The sequence below is a fragment of the Pagrus pagrus genome (assembly GCF_965226575.1).
Source record: "Pagrus pagrus genome assembly, chromosome: 18".
In the NCBI taxonomy this organism is placed as follows: domain Eukaryota; kingdom Metazoa; phylum Chordata; class Actinopteri; order Spariformes; family Sparidae; genus Pagrus; species Pagrus pagrus.
Window position 1 is genome coordinate 435,323 of NC_140202.1, and position 17,004 is coordinate 452,326.

The 17,004-nt window shown below is 42.9% G+C and overlaps 1 protein-coding gene across 1 annotated transcript in view; it reads left to right on the forward strand.

Annotated features, from left to right (window-relative positions):
* The window catches only part of LOC311274452 (uncharacterized protein), a 48,053-nt gene that overhangs the window by 19,974 nt on the left and 11,075 nt on the right, over positions 1-17,004 (forward strand). Inside the window, exons 6-8 of the mRNA XM_084382131.1 lie at positions 16,185-16,293; positions 16,437-16,537; positions 16,629-16,901. Of these exons, the coding sequence (XP_084238257.1) occupies positions 16,185-16,293; positions 16,437-16,537; positions 16,629-16,901 (483 nt within the window). The remainder of the gene's footprint in view (positions 1-16,184; positions 16,294-16,436; positions 16,538-16,628; positions 16,902-17,004) is intronic.

Here is a 17,004-nt window from a genome sequence, read left to right on the forward strand (position 1 = left end):
TTACCATCTACCTCTTATTTCTACTCCAGTGTCCTCTAAGTAGAAAGAAGAAGTTTTGATAAAAAAACAAACAAACTTGGATTTCCGCTCGTACTTCTTTGTGTTTGGACCGCTGGTTGCTTCTGCAAGTGGCTGTGCAGGTCTTTTGTGGTTGAAAACTATCAGTTCCTTGTCATACATACTTATATACCCTGGACTGGAGTGTTTTAACCCCCCCCCCCCAAACCTAATCACACATATACACAAGAATACACACCCTTCTCCAGATCAAACCATCCTTGACATGAGCGTGCCTAGTAGAGGACAGCCCTAGCGGAAGTGTTGTTAGCTTGTTAGTGTCGCATTTCAAAGACTCTTAGTCATGGTGCTGTTGTGGAGAGCCCACTGTCTTATTACTGAATGTCATTATAGTGCTTGAGTGTGTATATATATGTGGAAGTGTATTCATTCATACCTTATGTCAGATTAACCAAACACTGGATGTTTTTCCCCAAGACTAAGGCATTACTGTCTCACTTTTCCTACACAGAATGAAAAAAGATTTCTATGGATCTTCAATAACTGACTTCACTAACTTGGGGACAGTGGAAACAGGCTGCAAACACAACACTGATACATCACTGATAATCACCTTTTAACTTTTACAGCTGCATATTTTTAGCCTTCATTCATAGTTATGTTTGTGTCTGAACGTCCAATATTCACTCTTCTTTTAGTTCTGTTTTGGTCCTCACCAACTACTGAGAGAAACATCTGGCTCATTTGCTGCTAAGTACTCTATTATGTTCACTACTGTAGTCAGTAGCCCCATTCACACTGCCCTTTGAGTGCGGGGATCCTGCACCAATTCTCCGCATCCTCCTCTATGTGAATGTTTCAGATGCAGCGAGGGCTGAAATTTCGCTGTGCCTCTGATGCGCCTCCGGGGTAGTATCAGAGGCGCAGCAGAGGCGAACTGGCATCTGTGTGAGCCGGTGGCGTAGAGCGGGGGCATGTCGATCTGATGGTGTTCACTGTCTGATAACTAAACAGATCCATCACTCATCAAAATAAAGAAAAAATGTACGGTGGCCCGAGGTGTCAGGCCAAATACAAAAGCCACAACACAAATAGAAAAGTCACAGCACAAATACAAAAGCCACAACACAAATACAAAAGTCACAACACAAATACAAAAGCCATAACACAAATACAAAAGCTACAACACAAATACAAAAGTCACAACACAAATACAAAAGCCACAACACAAATACAAAAGCTGCAATGGAAGTAGATCCAAGATGGCGCCATGGACGGCAGCCACGGTGTGTTGGTGCGAGTTGTTTTGTCTTGTTTTGTTTGTTAATTTAACTTCTTGCCTGAATACCCGGTGCTCTTTCAGTAGAGAAAAACTCATGTCCATAAGGGCAACCACTTCAGCGGACTTATTCCCCACTTTTCTCCTCCCATCCGTTGAATTATTGGACACACTGGTCAAAGGTGCGCTCACCTTTGCTCACGCAGTGAAATGCCGGAGGAGAGGGAAATGGTCTGGTGCGCTCATGTGTCTCCGTCAGTGTGGACATCGCACACCACTACCAGGAATATTTCTCTCCAACGTGCGCTCATTGTGCAACAAACTAGATGAGCTTCAGCTGCTGGTGGGGAAAAACAGAGACTTTTCTTCATCTTCTGTTTTGTGTTTTACGGAGACATGGCTCTGCGGATTGATACTGGACTCTGCGCTGCAGCTGGCAGGCTTCCAACTCTTCAGAGCGGATCGTGACACAGAACTTTCCAGTAAAACTAAAGGTGGAGGTATCTGTTTTTACATCAACAGTGGCTGGTGTAATGACGTGACAGTGATCCTACAGCACTGCTCACATCATCTGGAATCATTCTTCATAAACTGCAAACCCTTCTACTCCCCCCGTGAGTTTGTTTCATTCATTCTGGTCGGTGTTTACATCCCACCGCATACAGTCAGCTGTGCATATCATGCCGTCCCCCGTGCTGCACTGGGCCTCTCCGACCACGTCATGGTCCACCTGATTCCCTCATACAGGCAGAAACTAAAGCTCTGCAAACCTGTTGTGAGGACGTCAAAGCAGTGGACTAGTGAAGCTGTGGGGAATCTGCAGGCGTGTTTGGACTGTACAGACTGGGATGTTTTTAGGACTGCCACCAACAGTCTGGATGAGTATACAGAGGCTGTGACGTCATACATCAGCTTCTGTGAAGACTGCTGTATCCCATCACGCACCAGGGTGAGTTATAACAATGACAAACCCTGGTTCACAGCCAATCTCAAGACAGCTAAGGTTGCAAAAGGAGGACGTGTTCAGGAGTGAGGACAGGGACAGGTTTAAGGAGTCGAAGTACAGCTTTAGCAAGGCGGTGAGAGAAGCTAAACAACAGTACTCTGAGAAACTCCAACACCAGTTCTCAGCGAACGACTCTGGGTCTGTCTGGAAGGGGCTCAGGCAGATCACAAACTACAAACCTAAACCCCCCCACTCTGTCAACGACCTGCAACTTGCAAATGAACTGAGTTCTACTGTCGCTTTGAGAGACAAAGGGACAGTCCTGACACCATCCCCCGCGACATCCTCTCCCATCTCACCAATACCCCAAAACTCACCAAACTCGAAACATACGTTTGTGGTGAAAAATGTGATAATTTGACATGATTGGGGCTGGGTGTGGTCGCGGGACTCCATAGCGCCACCTAACATCGACATGTCCCCACGAAAACATTCTCGGATCGTCATGAAATTTACAGGAGTCGTGGGTCTCAAAGATTTAGGCTGGAATACATTTTTTCGGAATTTTATCCGCAACAGGAAGTCAGCCATCTTGAATGGCGTTCGGCAATTTTCATTTTTCTGACGCATTTTTCGGGACTTTAGGATGTACGCAGACTCACCAAATTTGGCCCGTAGCTCCTTACCCATGAGTACCCTAATTCGATACCACAACTGCCACCATGTGTGGCACGACAGCTCAGTAGCGCCCCCTAACGCCCCCCTTATGGGTTTTCCCATTCATTTTTTTTCATTTCTATGCCTCATACTTTATTTAACTAGTCCTACAGATTTAACGCCACGGACACAGACACTTGCTAAATATCATCTTCAGACCTTGATGATGACACCTTCTCAAAAGCTTTCGCCTCCGATATACCTGGTGGCCGTGGCAGTGCGGTTAATTTTGATGACCCCCCTTATGGCTTTTCCCATTCTGTACGGACCCAATATGTCTATGCCTTGTACTTTAACTAATCGCACAGGAAGTCCTTATAACTTCTACATACAATTTCCCATCTACACCAAATTGGTCACACACGTAGAGGGGTTGTCCCTAAATAGGTCTATGCATTTATACTTTGTTAAGTGAACAAATGGCTCCATAGCGCCCCCTGGAATATCTCACACTTGAAGCCCTGCCTACTTCATGCACACATATTAACGAAACGTATCATGACCAGACGCACAAAAAACCCTCTTGGGCCGTAATATTGCCCCTAGCACGCAATTGAAAATGATTTTGACCCAAAAACAAAACTACGGTAAATCTTAAAAGTGACTTTTTCATCGTAATTATGCTTTTACACAAAGGTTTGACTCAGGTACATTCACAAAAAAAGCCTAGGTTGCATTTTGGCGAGAGTTACACTTTAAGAAACCACACCTCGACCCAGGATCTCTAAATAATTATAGACCAGTATCCAACCTTCCCTTCTTCTCTAAAATCTTACAAAGAGTTGTGTCCCAGCAACTTTCAGGCTACCTACTTAATAATAATCTCCTGGAACCTTTTTAATCAGTCACTCCACCGAAGCTGCCCTTACTAAAGTGGTAAATGACATCCTACTTACTTTAGACTCAAACTCTACCTCAGTGCTTCTGTTACTGGATCTCAGCTGCATTTGATACCATAGATCGTGACATATTGTCAGACCGACTTGAAAGTCAATTTGGCATCTCTGGCCTGGCTCTAGCCTGGCTAAAATCTTACCTGTCCGAAAGAACACAATGTGTTTCTTATAATAGTACTACATCAATATTTACTGATGTGAAGTATGGAGTTCCCCAGGACTCTGTTCTGGGCCCTTTGCTCATCTCTTTATATATTTCACCTCTCGGCCAAATTATTCGGAGTTATGGAATACATTTCCACTGCTATGCCGACGACACTCAGCTGTATGTGCCCATAAAAGCTGATGATAAATCTCAAATCACGAAATTGGAGATCTGCCTGTGTGCAGTGAAGAACTGGATGTCAGAAAGTTTCTTGCTCCTGAACTTGGATAAAAATGAGATGCTGGTCATTGCCCCGGCTCGACAGAGACACCACTTTGATCATGTGACCGTAACTCTCGACAATTGTGTTATTTCTCAAAGTTCAACTGTTAAGAATTTAGGTGTTACTTTTGACTCTAGCCTCTCTTTCGATCAGCACATAAAAGAAATTACCAAGATTGTTTTTTACCACCTGCGCAATATAGCTAAAATTAGGTCCTTCCTGTCTATAGCTGATGCAGAGATCCTGATTCATGCCTTTGTTTCGTCTAGGCTGGATTACTGCATTGCCTTATTTTTGTGTCTTCCACGTGAGAGCGCTAAAAGTCTTCAGATGGTTCAAAATGCTGCAGCTAGAGTCTTAACATGTACAAGAAAATTTGATCATATTACACCAATCCTAGCCTCACTGCACTGGCTCCCAATACATATAAGATCAGACTTTAAGGTGCTGCTGATGGGGTCCGCCCGCTATTCCGACATGTCTTTATTTAGACATGCCGCTATTCCGACATGTCTCCGACAATGACAAAAGACAATGTCGAAATAGTGGGACGCTTGAAAAATAACTTTAATGCCACTATTCCGACAATTAGAGGTCACTGTCTAAATAGCGGCATGTCGGAATAGCAGCATGTAACCGCTGCTGATAACATACAAAACTGTACACGGCCTGGCCGTGTCGTACATGTCAGATCTTATTATACCGTATACTCGTGCATTACGCTCTCAAAATTCAGGGCTCCTGACGGTTCCCAGGGTTAAGAAGAAGTCAGCTGGCTGCAGGGCTTTCTCCTATCGGGCCCCCTTCCTCTGGAATAACCTCCCAGCTGACATCAGACAATCTGGCTCTATTGATGCCTTTTAATCTAAACTCAAAACTCACTTTTTTGACTTAGCCTTTAATTAGTCCTTGACATCGACTGCAACCTTTTCAGTGGGTCGGCCTCAGTCTCAATGAGTAACCTATAGTATTAGAATCCACATTGTCCTGCCGATGAGTAATAATCTGCTTATTCTGATTAACATTGCATTTCTCAAATTTTTGTTTTGTTTTCTGTTCCCACAAGCTGCAAGCTGTGTCACTCTCTCACTCTCTATAGCAGGGCCGGACTGGGAGACTTTTTCAGGCCAGGAGTCAGTCATGTAACCAGGCCACTCTAGTCTTGCTAACACATGCACTTTCACACCCACACCTACATGCATGGGCATGCATGCACGCACGCACACACACACACAGACACACACAGACACACACACATAGTGCATTCCAAATAGAAGTCCACATATGGGACCTATTGTCATGGATGCAAACAGCGGCTGAAAAGCAAAACTTGACTGCATCAATCGAGTCGTGCGAAGACGCAGCTGAAAGTTGTGATGATTGAAGACGGAGTGGAGACGGATTTGGAGCTTTTTGTGTAGTCTTAACCGTCATTAACAAAAGTTTGCCGGTTACGGTGCGCGTTTGTGTCGCAGTGCGCGGAGAGGAGAGCTGGGACACCGGGGCGGCGACCGAGTAACATTCATCTCCGTCCGCATAGCGCTCTTTCTCCGTTATTGGCGTTCACACGCACACACACACACACACACACACACGCACACACACACACACACACACACAGAAGCGAGCAGTGCGCGGAAAAAGCAAAACTCATACGGTCCGATCGCGCCGCCGCCCCCCGCCGTCGGACGATCCAACCACTCGCCACAGTGTCCTTACAAACCTGTCGGGGAAACACTGTACACTGATGTTTCAAGGTTGGTTTTCAGCCATGAGACGCTAGGTGGAAGGCAGAGAGCCTCCATTCTCACTCGTAACAACTCTCAAGTCATGTAGTTAACTATCACAATTATCACAATCAGTCTGGAGCTTTTTAATTAAAGCTCTGGTCTACGATCTGAGAAAGGTTTGAAAAAAGCATCCCCCCCCACACACACCCCTCCCCTCTGTGCTCCTTAATCCCTCCCCTCCAAGCTCGTATCGCCCTCCCCTTGGAGCCTCCCGCAACACACCCCCTCCCGCAACAAGCAACAAGAGCAACAAGCTGGCCGGCAGAAACCAAATACAGCCCAGCTTTGAATGCGGAGTAACGATGTCGGATTCACAGGTAAAGTTATTACAATGCACGTTGAAACTCACGTAAATCTTGTAAGTCATTACAATGTCCACAGCTAAGCTCCACAGCCAAGCTAGCATAACGTCATTAGCATGTTACAGCTACGTTAGGTTACAGCTAGGTAATAAGTTACTATTTATCAACAGCTTAGTTAGCCACTTCTAAAAGTTATTGAGGGCCAACAGATGCTGCCGTCAGCTTTAATCACAACGATCGCTTCCACATTGTGGCTGAAAAATAAACCTGTGTGAGTCACCAGACCGCGACACAAACGTGCCCGTAAACCGTAATCTCTTGTTTATGACAGATAAGAGACACAAATACACTATTCGTAACGCCTATATGATAATCCATTATATTGATTTAGCAAAGGCTTCGTTGAAAACAAACGGACAAGACCGGGAGGAGGGTTAGCAAAACAGTTGAGTAGTGACCGGGCGAGAGGTTGTTATGGAGAAATAAATCCGGACAAATAAAATAAAAAATCCAAAACCCCTCTGCTTCGGTTCGCGTTGGGGTTTCATTCATCCATTCATTCATCTTACTTGCTGCTTCATTTAGCTGCCATGAGCAAATAAATAGGCTAATTTGTTGTAAACATGATAGCAATGTTAGCTTGTTGTTAGCTTACAATGCTAGCATAGAGGCTAACGTCTCCGTCGAACAAGTAAACAAGTGTTGACAATACTGCAGAGACAGAAATTGTGTCGACACCGTCTAATAACACAGAAACAAACTAACGGCAGCTTTCACAGTCATAAGCCAGCATCAGCATGAAAGTTATCTGTGTCACAACATCCACAATAAAGACAAAAGACCGGATGGCTCCTATTGGTCAATTTCTTTTCAGTTTTACAGGCACTAGAGAGAATGGATTTATTTGGTTCCTTTTACTCTTCACATTGTGTAGGTGGTACTATTGGGTCATAACCACCATCTAAATGATGTTAATAATAATGACAAATCTTTCAAATTGTAGACCATAGCTTTAAGGTAAAAATGTAGCATAGCCACGGGAGAAATCCTGCTTAGTTCCTCTTTACCTAGCTACAACTTTCATCAAGCTGCCGTTAAACATTATTTTAGCTAACTTGATCAACTCTGCATTGATTTCAGAATGAGGGAGTTTGAGGAGAAGGATGCACTGATAGTCCGTAAACTGGACTCAGGTTGTAAGAGCAGTTGGAGGTGGGCTTGGTTGAAAGTGGAAACTTCAATTGAGGTGAAGCAAGTAAAACATACGTTTCCATTGTGGCACTTTTCCATGGCCAACATAATTGGAGGCAGGCCTGTAGGCATATTTGCTAATTGAATCCAGGGGAAATGTTGGCCAGTAAGACCTCATTAGGCAGACTAGGGATGTTTTTTTCAATATTGAGGAGAGGACATTTGAGGACATAGATGACACAATTTACCTCTGTCTCTTATTGAGTAGCCCCCTGATATGTCTTAAGTTTTTCTTGTCAGCACTGCTTCCCTGGTATCTGATGCTGAAATTGGCTATAAATGCACACTCTGACTGTCGATACCCCCAATCAGCTATGAGGGGACAGCCTTCGAACACATGTTCACAGAACACATGCACGCACGCACTGACAGACACATATATGCAATGTATAATACAGTCCGAGAGCATAGTTCCTAATAAGCAATCACATAATATTGACTAATATTTTATAAAGGCTCTAATTATCATACCGGGGAATACTAATGAACCCCAACCTAAATCTAAGGTTGGAATACATAGCTTGCATGTTTGGGCTGGAATACATAACACCAAGTCAGCAACAGACAGCAAAATTCAACAACACTAGCGCTCAATAGAATAATGCTGTAGTGCCAAGACAGCTATTATTACAAATGAGAGCCATTTATGTCAAATGGCAGTGCCTGGTGGTGTTCATATGTCTGCAACTTGTTGCATGTTGTTGCTCTACTGTAGAAATGATTCTGTACCTTCTGCCAACTGCTCTGCACTGGATTCTCCTGAAGCACCAGCAGGACTGATGTCATCACCATCACTACCTTTGAATAGCAAACATATGCTTACAGTGTTTTTCCATACACTATAGTTCATACAGTAAGATAGTGTAGCCTGTGTCTCACTTGATTTGCCCTTGTAGTCATATACACAATAATGGAATGATTTTATCCCATTTGTTTCACAAATAAATAATTTCAAAAGCAGTAAATAAAAAAAAAAGTGGCTTGTAAATCAGTGATTTTAGAATCCCAATCCTTATTTTAATTTCAAAAAGTAGTAGGCTACTGTTACCGGCTCAAGGTAACAAAACAAGCTACACACATACACACACACCGCAGCAGGTCCCAGACACACGTCACACACCCCTTCCTCCACACGCTGTCTGTGTGGTTGATATGGACTGTTGGGGCGGGTGTTAATCGAGACAAACCAATCGTCTTGTCCTCCTCACATGCTACTGGCCTGAGTGGCCTCTGATTGGCCTGCCTCTCTGACTTAGAAAAAAAAGGCAGATAGCCGCGACGCCGGCTGACCAGCAGCCTGTAAAAAAAAAAAAAAAAAAAAGAGAGAGAGGCCGGCGCTTCTGGAATACTCCTGGTTCTCCCTATGGCCAGTCCGGGCCTGCTCTATAGCTTCCTCCTCCTCTTTCTCCTCCTCCTCCTCATCTCTTTTCATTTAGGCTCCCTTCTGATGGACCTTGGGCCCCTGGGACCATCCACCTCTCCTGGCTCCTGCAGCCCCACATACTGTTGGATCTGGATTGTCTCACCCTGGGCTCCGTTGGATCATTGCTCTCCTTTGTTTCATTACCTCCTCATAACTTTACTCCTGTAAATTTTGAGGCCTCTTCACTCTGATCTCTCTATCTATTACTAATTATCCTGTGTGGCCTGCCCTCTTCCAGGTCACCACGGTGGACAGGAGGTTGTGTGGCTCGGGCACCACTTGCCGATGCCTTGTCCTGCTCAGTCGTCTCCTGGATCCACATACTTTACATATATTATAATTTGTATCAGATTTTCTATCAATGCAAACTTGTAAACTGTGATTTGCTGTTCTTTCTGTACATTTCATGTCTGTCCGTCCGAGGGATCCCTCCTCTGTGGCTCTTCCTGAGGTTTCTTCCATCGTATTTTTTTTCCCTGTTAAAAGGGTCTTTTTTCCATCAACATGGCAAGTTTTTCCTCACTCGAATCGAGGGTCTATGGACAGAGGATGTCGTTCACTGTACAGACTGTAAATCCAATTGAGGCAATGCGATTGTGATTTTGGGCTATATAAAAAATTTTTTATTTGATTTAGTTGGACAACTCTGACATGGAGTGGAGATTTCATATGCCTGACTTCCTAATAACCTCATAAGGTCCTTTCCTTCCCACATCTCTTTAAGGAGGGTTACAGCCCCGAATTGTCAGGTACAAAGTAGCAAAGGCAGGGACACAAAGTTACTTTTGAAACAAGGTTAAGGCTTAGGATAAACTTACGACCATTAAAGTTAACCAAAATGCATGCACTCAAATTGGAAATTTAGTATCATAACGTAAACCAGAGTAGATTATAAAGTAAATCTTTACCAAAACAGTGTTGTGAGATTATTTGTCTTAATTAATGAAATGCAAAGAAAATACTAACAATGTATGGTCTCTGCCGTCGAGGGTGCTCGATGTGGTTGTTTTATATTGGGAACAAAGCGTAAACTTAAGCGTAAAGCGTAAAAGCAAACTGGCTGAACATAAACATGCTACAAGAACTGGTAACCCCTAATAACCCATGGCTCTCAAGATATCAAGCAAAGAATGTATAGAAAACTCAATAAGGGGTGGAGACAAATTAAAAAAGCTCTTACAAAAAGAATCATTCTGGATTAATACACTGAAATTTAAGAAATGCAATGAATGAATTGATGCTTTTCTAAGTGTATTGTAATATCTAGATGTTTGAAAGTTTTGTGTGTATATGTATATATTAAATGTTATTTTGCTTAATTGTGATTTTCTCCGCTAAACATGCTTTGTCATTTGATTTTAACTTACTAATAAAATTGCAATCAGTGATGAGCGGGCCCTCGACCCATGTAAGTTGGGCCGTGGCGCCATCGGAGGGCACGCACATCCTACCTAAATATTATACGTGTCACCCAAAACACAACAGTGAAATTAGCAGTGACTTCCTGTGTCCAGTGGGTGGGTACGTGTGACGAATTTGGAGTAGATGGGAAATTGTAAGCTTGAAAAATGAAAATGGCTGCACGCAATCCAAGATGGCCGACTTCCTGTTGGGGCGAGAAATTCCACAAAATGAATTCCTGTCTAAATCGATGACACCTGCAAATTTCATGAAGATCGGAGAAAGTTATTGTTCACATGACCCGGTGTTAGGGGGCGCTATAGATATGAGACAGTATTGATGCATAGACGTATTCAGGGTGAACCCTTCTACATGTGTGAGCAATTTGGTGTAGATGGGAACTTGTATGTTGAAGTTATAAGGACTTCCTGCTTATGGCGAAGCATCAAAATGGAGCACACTGCCATGCCCACCAGCCATAACGGTGGCGAAAGTTTGTGACAAGTTTTCATCTTCAAGGTCTGAGGATGACACTGAGTGGATGTGAAGTCTGTGGTGTTAAATCTGTAGGAGGAGTTGGATAAGTACGAGGCATGTAAATGGGTGAAAATGTCGGCAAAATCTGAACTTTGAACCAAAATGGCCGACTCCCTGTTGGTCTGAGGGTTTGGGTGTTGATTCTTGTTTGGTGCTTCTGGTCATGATACATATGCATACCGAATTTCGTTCATGTATGTGCATGTAGGAGGCAGGGCTTCAAGTTTTAAATATTCCAGGGGGCGATATCGAGACATTTTTTAACTTAAAAGGGCCAGACCCATATCAGATATCAATGTTCGTGATTGGTGATGCATGTGCAAAATTTGGGGTTTGTAGGAGTTTGTCTGTACGTACCAAATGGGAAAACCCATTAGGGGCGCTACTGAGCTGTTGTGCCACACCTGAGGGCAGTTGTTGCATCAAATGAAAGTATTGGTGTCAAATTTGGTGAGTCCGCAAACTTCCTAAAGTCCTCTAAACAATGTCGGAAAAATTAAAATCACTGCACGCCATTCAAGATGGCCGACTTCCTGTTGCGGCAAAAATTCCAACAAAACGAATTCCTGGCCGAAATCTATGAGACCTGTTATTCCTGTAAATTTCATGACGATCAAAAATGATTTTCACACAAATTTTCTGACATTAGGTGGCGCTACGGAGTCCCCTGGCCACACCCACCCCCAAGCATGTTGAATTCTGATAGCGGCACACAGATGTGATGTATGTTCCGAGTTTGGTGAGTTTGGGGGTATGTTAAGGCTGCCAAATATGCAGTCGAATGGAAGGAAGAAGAATAATAATAAGAATCCGAGCAAATCCAATAGGTCCTCGCACTGGTCAGTGCTCGGGCCCTAATAATAATTAAAGCTGCAAGCAGCGATGAACGGGCCCTCGCAGTCCACGCGTGTCGGGGCATGCTGCTGTTGCGGCGTGCTGCTGTTGGGGCTTGCTCATGTAATAAGTTCCGTTGAGGAAAGAGAAGTGACAGTAAAGCTGTTATTTTGTCATTTAGATAGCACCACCTGCTGGTCATTTTTGGTGTGTGAGTTACAGGGGCCAGTCTATACCACCCCTATGAATTTCATATCCATAAGTGTTATGGTGTGGGCACAGTGGCAAATACAAAATGAAACTGCCTCCAGAGTGCCACCTAGTGTCGGATCGGTAAGACCTTCGTCAGCTATCCTCAGGAGGGCATTGGCAATGAGTGTACCAAGTTTCAAGTTAATCTGACAAACGGATGTGGAGATATAAATTACTCCAATTTAAAGAGCGCCACCTAGTGGTCATGAGATAAAATTTCGTACAGAGCCTTAGGGGCTGATGGGGAAGTAGTATCCTGAGTTTCATGTCATTGGGACAAACCAATGTGGAGATATGCAACACTTCCTGTTTGGAGCGAAATCTGCAGGAAGTTGTTATTTAATGACTTGAGTACTCTTTGGAATATCAAAATTCTTTTAAAAACTTTTTGTCAGGAGGGTCCACAGATGCTGTGTGCAAAGTTTGGTGCAAATCGGTGAAATTGCCTGGGAGGAGTTCTAAAAAGTAGGTTTTCGACATTTCGCGAGCTAGCGAAAAAAAATGGTAGGCGGATATGGGCGTGGCCTATATCAGCAGATTCAGCACAATTCACTGAACGCGTGGATATAAGGTTTTTGAATGTGCGACAAAGTACCTGGGAGTTATTAGCCAAAACGCACTTTCCTTGATAATAGCGCCACCTAGTGTTGAAAATTCACAATGACAACAGATTATAAAAATTTTCGCGAGGCCTGATGTATTTACCAAATAAAATCGCGTTTTCATCCATGTTCAGGCAGTGAAAAATGCGATCATTTTGGCAGAAAAATAATAATAATTAAAACTGCGAGCAGTGATGTACGGGCCCTCGCAGTCCACGTACGTCGCGGCGTGCTGCTGTCGGGGCATGCTGCTGTCACTACATGCTGGTGTTGCAGCATGCTGCTGTCGGGCGCGCACATCCTTCCTTTAGAAAATTTAAGACAAATATCATTTGAGCTGTGAATAGATGTTTGGCAAAATGTTTGAACAAAGCTTAAAGAGTGTTAAAAGTAGTATTGTCAGTATCCTCTACTCCACAACAACTTCTCTAATTTCCAACAGTTATTGAATTTTTTTTCTGCTTTATTTCTACAGTATAACCAAAATCAGAGCGTTTGTGAAACACAAACTCACTTTGTCATCCAACAGAAAAGACAGCCATCAGATACACTTCAAGCTTTTATTTATGTACCACAAATACATCCAATAACTGTAGCCTACTGGCTGATTATGTTACTATACTGTAACTACTCTACAGGGATTTAATGTGATGTAATGCTGTTTTTTTTTTTTACTTATGCATGTCAATAAAGGTGGAAAAGATTTAGCAGAGGAGAGCAGTTTGTATTGGAAACACTTCTGCCTCCTCTGCATTACTGTTGCATTTAAATCTCCTCTGAAAAGGCTTTGACATTTGTCTCTCCGCTTGAAACGGGATATAATGGGTTTGGATTTAAAACTGGGAGGAATCCATTTTAGTCAGTGTTAATCTTGGCTGGGATTGTCCTTAGCTTTTTAATGATTCTGATTGTAAAATGTATCAGTTATGAAGAATACATTTATTCCGTCATCATAGAAATGTAAAGATTTTCAATGTTTTCCGTTTTATATAATGCCTGATGAAACAATACATATAATGTCCTTTTAAAAAAAAAAGCTCCAAATGATTATGGTTGTTATCAGAAAAAGCTGTAAATATGTTTTACCCATGTTTATCAGTAAGTTGTCAATTGTGTTGCCTCCTCATTAATGGTGATGTTTCTGCTTGAATGTGAACATATAGTTTTACAGCTATATGTTATTTGTATAAAATGTGCTATATCAATAAAGTCTGATTGATGGATATGAGGCTGACTTCCTATTCTTAGTTGGTGGTGCCTTGGAAAGGTGCCTCCCTATATGTTACCACAAACACAGTAGTGAGAGTTTTCATCTGCAATCTGTAGGAGTTACTTAAATTTATACCTGTTATGTTTGAGAGAACGTGTATGTGACAAAAGAGGCGTGACGGTACACGTCATGATGATGACGTGTGTGTGTTTTTCAAGGCGTTTGCCCGGTGTCCTCCTGTTAATTTATACACGTACCGGCTGAGTGTTTGTCATGACATGGATGCTGTTATAATGTGGTGTGACTGATATCCTCACCCACCATGCCTACTGGAAAGTGACAAATGTTTAATATTTCAGACTGGAGAATTAGGTGGCATTTATGGTCATCTGTGTCTTTCTCGCGCTAATATGCCCACCTGGCAGCCAACAATATATCATATCTGTTGATTATGGAAAACGCTGCGAAAAAGCAGCGGAGATTGATTTTACTTAGCTTTTGTCATGGATTTGAACGCATCAACCAATCACGTCGTGAGAAAAAAACTTGACGTCAGTGCTGCAACGTTTGAACGGTTGTCTGTTACTTGACTCTCGTCGTGTGCAGACTGCTTCACCTTGGCTCTTCAGATTTTTCAACAAATACACACAAATATATACAGATACTCGCAGATATTTCCAACACTTTCGGATTACGACAGCAGCATTCACTTCAAGGACCTTCAACTTGCTCAACACGGTAAGTTCATCTTGATTAAACCCGCTGTTTCCCATCGTGGCACAGAGAAGGCTGCTCGGACAACGAGCTAGCGGACAACGAGCTAGCATCCATGCTAGCTGCCTCATCGAACCGTAATTTTGAATGTATAATTCTGAATGTATCAAAAATACTGCTAACTTCAGTAAGGTAGGGTTAGGGTTAGGGTTAGTGTGTATGGTTTGTAAATGAGTATTATCAATGCTGTTATTAACACTGTTGGCTACTCTGCTGTCACGAGACAGCTAGTTAGCAAGCATTATTAGCATCGCTCGGCAGCAGAAACCTTTGGGTGTTTTTTTCTAAACGGGCTAAAAGTTACTGAGCCTTCTCCTGCAGTAGCTACTGTAACTAGCTTCCCTGTAGTCATAGGAGAGGTGGTTGGCTGTTAGCACAGGTTATAACCACATGTTTGGTAGCATATGAGTGCCTTTGGTGTGTTTGCTAAAGCAGCTACTAGCAACGCCAGACTTTAGACAATATTCATTTAATTTAATATCAAGTCATTTCAACTGTCACATCGGCTCACTGGTAAACGACTCCGTTATTGCGCTGCGATTGGCGCGAGTACATTTGAAATTTCGCTTGGGTGTTCGCGCTGTGGTTGTCGGGAGCACATTTCCAACTTCGGGGCGTTTAGCGTCATGATTGGCTGGAGTACATTTTTGAACTTCGCGGTAGTCGTAGGAGAGGCGGTTGGCTGTTAGCACAGGTTATAACGACATGTTTGGCAGCATATGCCTTTGGTTTGTTTGCTAAATCAGCGGGAAGCTACTAGCAACGCCAGTCTTTAGACAATAGTCATTTAATTTAATATCAAAAGTCATTTCAACTGTTACATCGGCTCACTGGTAAACGACTCCGTTATTGCGCTGCGATTGGCGCGAGTATATTTGAAATGTCGCTGGGGTTGTCGCGCGGTGGGTGTCGGGAGTAAATTTTCAACTTCGAGGCGTTTTGCGCCATGATTGGCTGGAGTACATTTTTGAACTTCGCGGGCGTTGTAGCGCTTCACTGCACTCTGTCACACACACACACACACACACACACACACACACACACAGAGAGAGAGATGACTATTCATGTTGATTTTATGATGTTCTGTGAATTTGGTCTGTGTTTTGATTATTATTATTATAATTTTCAGTGTCTATTGTTTGGATATTTACTGCAGTTATTGATGTTCACTGGTAGTTGGATACACTATGTACAGTATTAAAAGGTCTTAAATAGAATTTGGTGCCGATTATGTTGAAATTATGTTTTTTGTGTTAATGTGAGAGCAGTTAAACCAGACTGGTCAAATTTGACTGGGAACACCAAAGTAAAGGGGGACAAACAAACATAATACAAGGGTTAAAGTAAACTATCAGCATTTTAGTCTAGTATTTGTCAGTGTTGTATGAATACTTTGATTTAAGTAACAACTTTAATTCTTCTGCTTCCATCACTAGTTGCTTGTTAAACATGTATTTTTCCAATTATTGCAGGCTAAAGATGAGTTGTAATGTCAATATTAATCAATTGTCTACTTGTTATTAGATGCCACGGGGCAAGTCTTATCGCCGTTCGGAGGCAGCCAAACGGCGTATGGCAGAACGGCGAACGGTTGACGTGGAACCGCAGCGGCCCGCCAATGTCTCTGTTGCACGTATGTAAATGTTTTCCTTGTATGTGTACGGTCTACATATTTTGCTAGTGGCAAGGTGTGTTGCGTTTACATGATTTGTGATGATGATTTGTAATGTTTTATGAACTATTTGTATCTCGGTGTCTTTTTCTTCTGTGTATTAGTTGGCACCGGTCAGCGCCACGCTGTGCGACAATGGCCAATCTCGTCGCTGACGGGAAAACAACACAAGTTGGTCATTCCGCCGGAAGTCCCTGACGAGAAGGTAAAATAATAACAATAATGATAATATTAATAACAAGACTTATAATAATTAGTGATTTTCATTCTATAACAATGTAATCTTTTTTTTCCAGTTTGTTCTTCTCATAGGCGCTTCCCATCTGCGCGCTTTCGCAGATGGCATTGTTCCGATGCCAGAGGGCTCACTCTCCTTTGGCATCATGTCCACGCCCGGGGCCTGCGCGAGGGAGCTGAGGACCGAGTTGCTACACGCTGCTGTTCCTCGGACTCCTGACGCAGTCCTGGTCATGGCACCTAGCAACAACCTTACAACCAGCAAGACCATCGACGAGGCAGGGGCGGACTTCGCTAAGTTCCTGCAAGCCGCTTGCAGTCGATGGTCTAACGTAGGTTTATTTTCTATTGTATTCATTGATATATTACCACAGTTAATTTAGTTGTATGAACTGTTGCAAAATAATGTATATTTATACGATATTAGTTATTGCA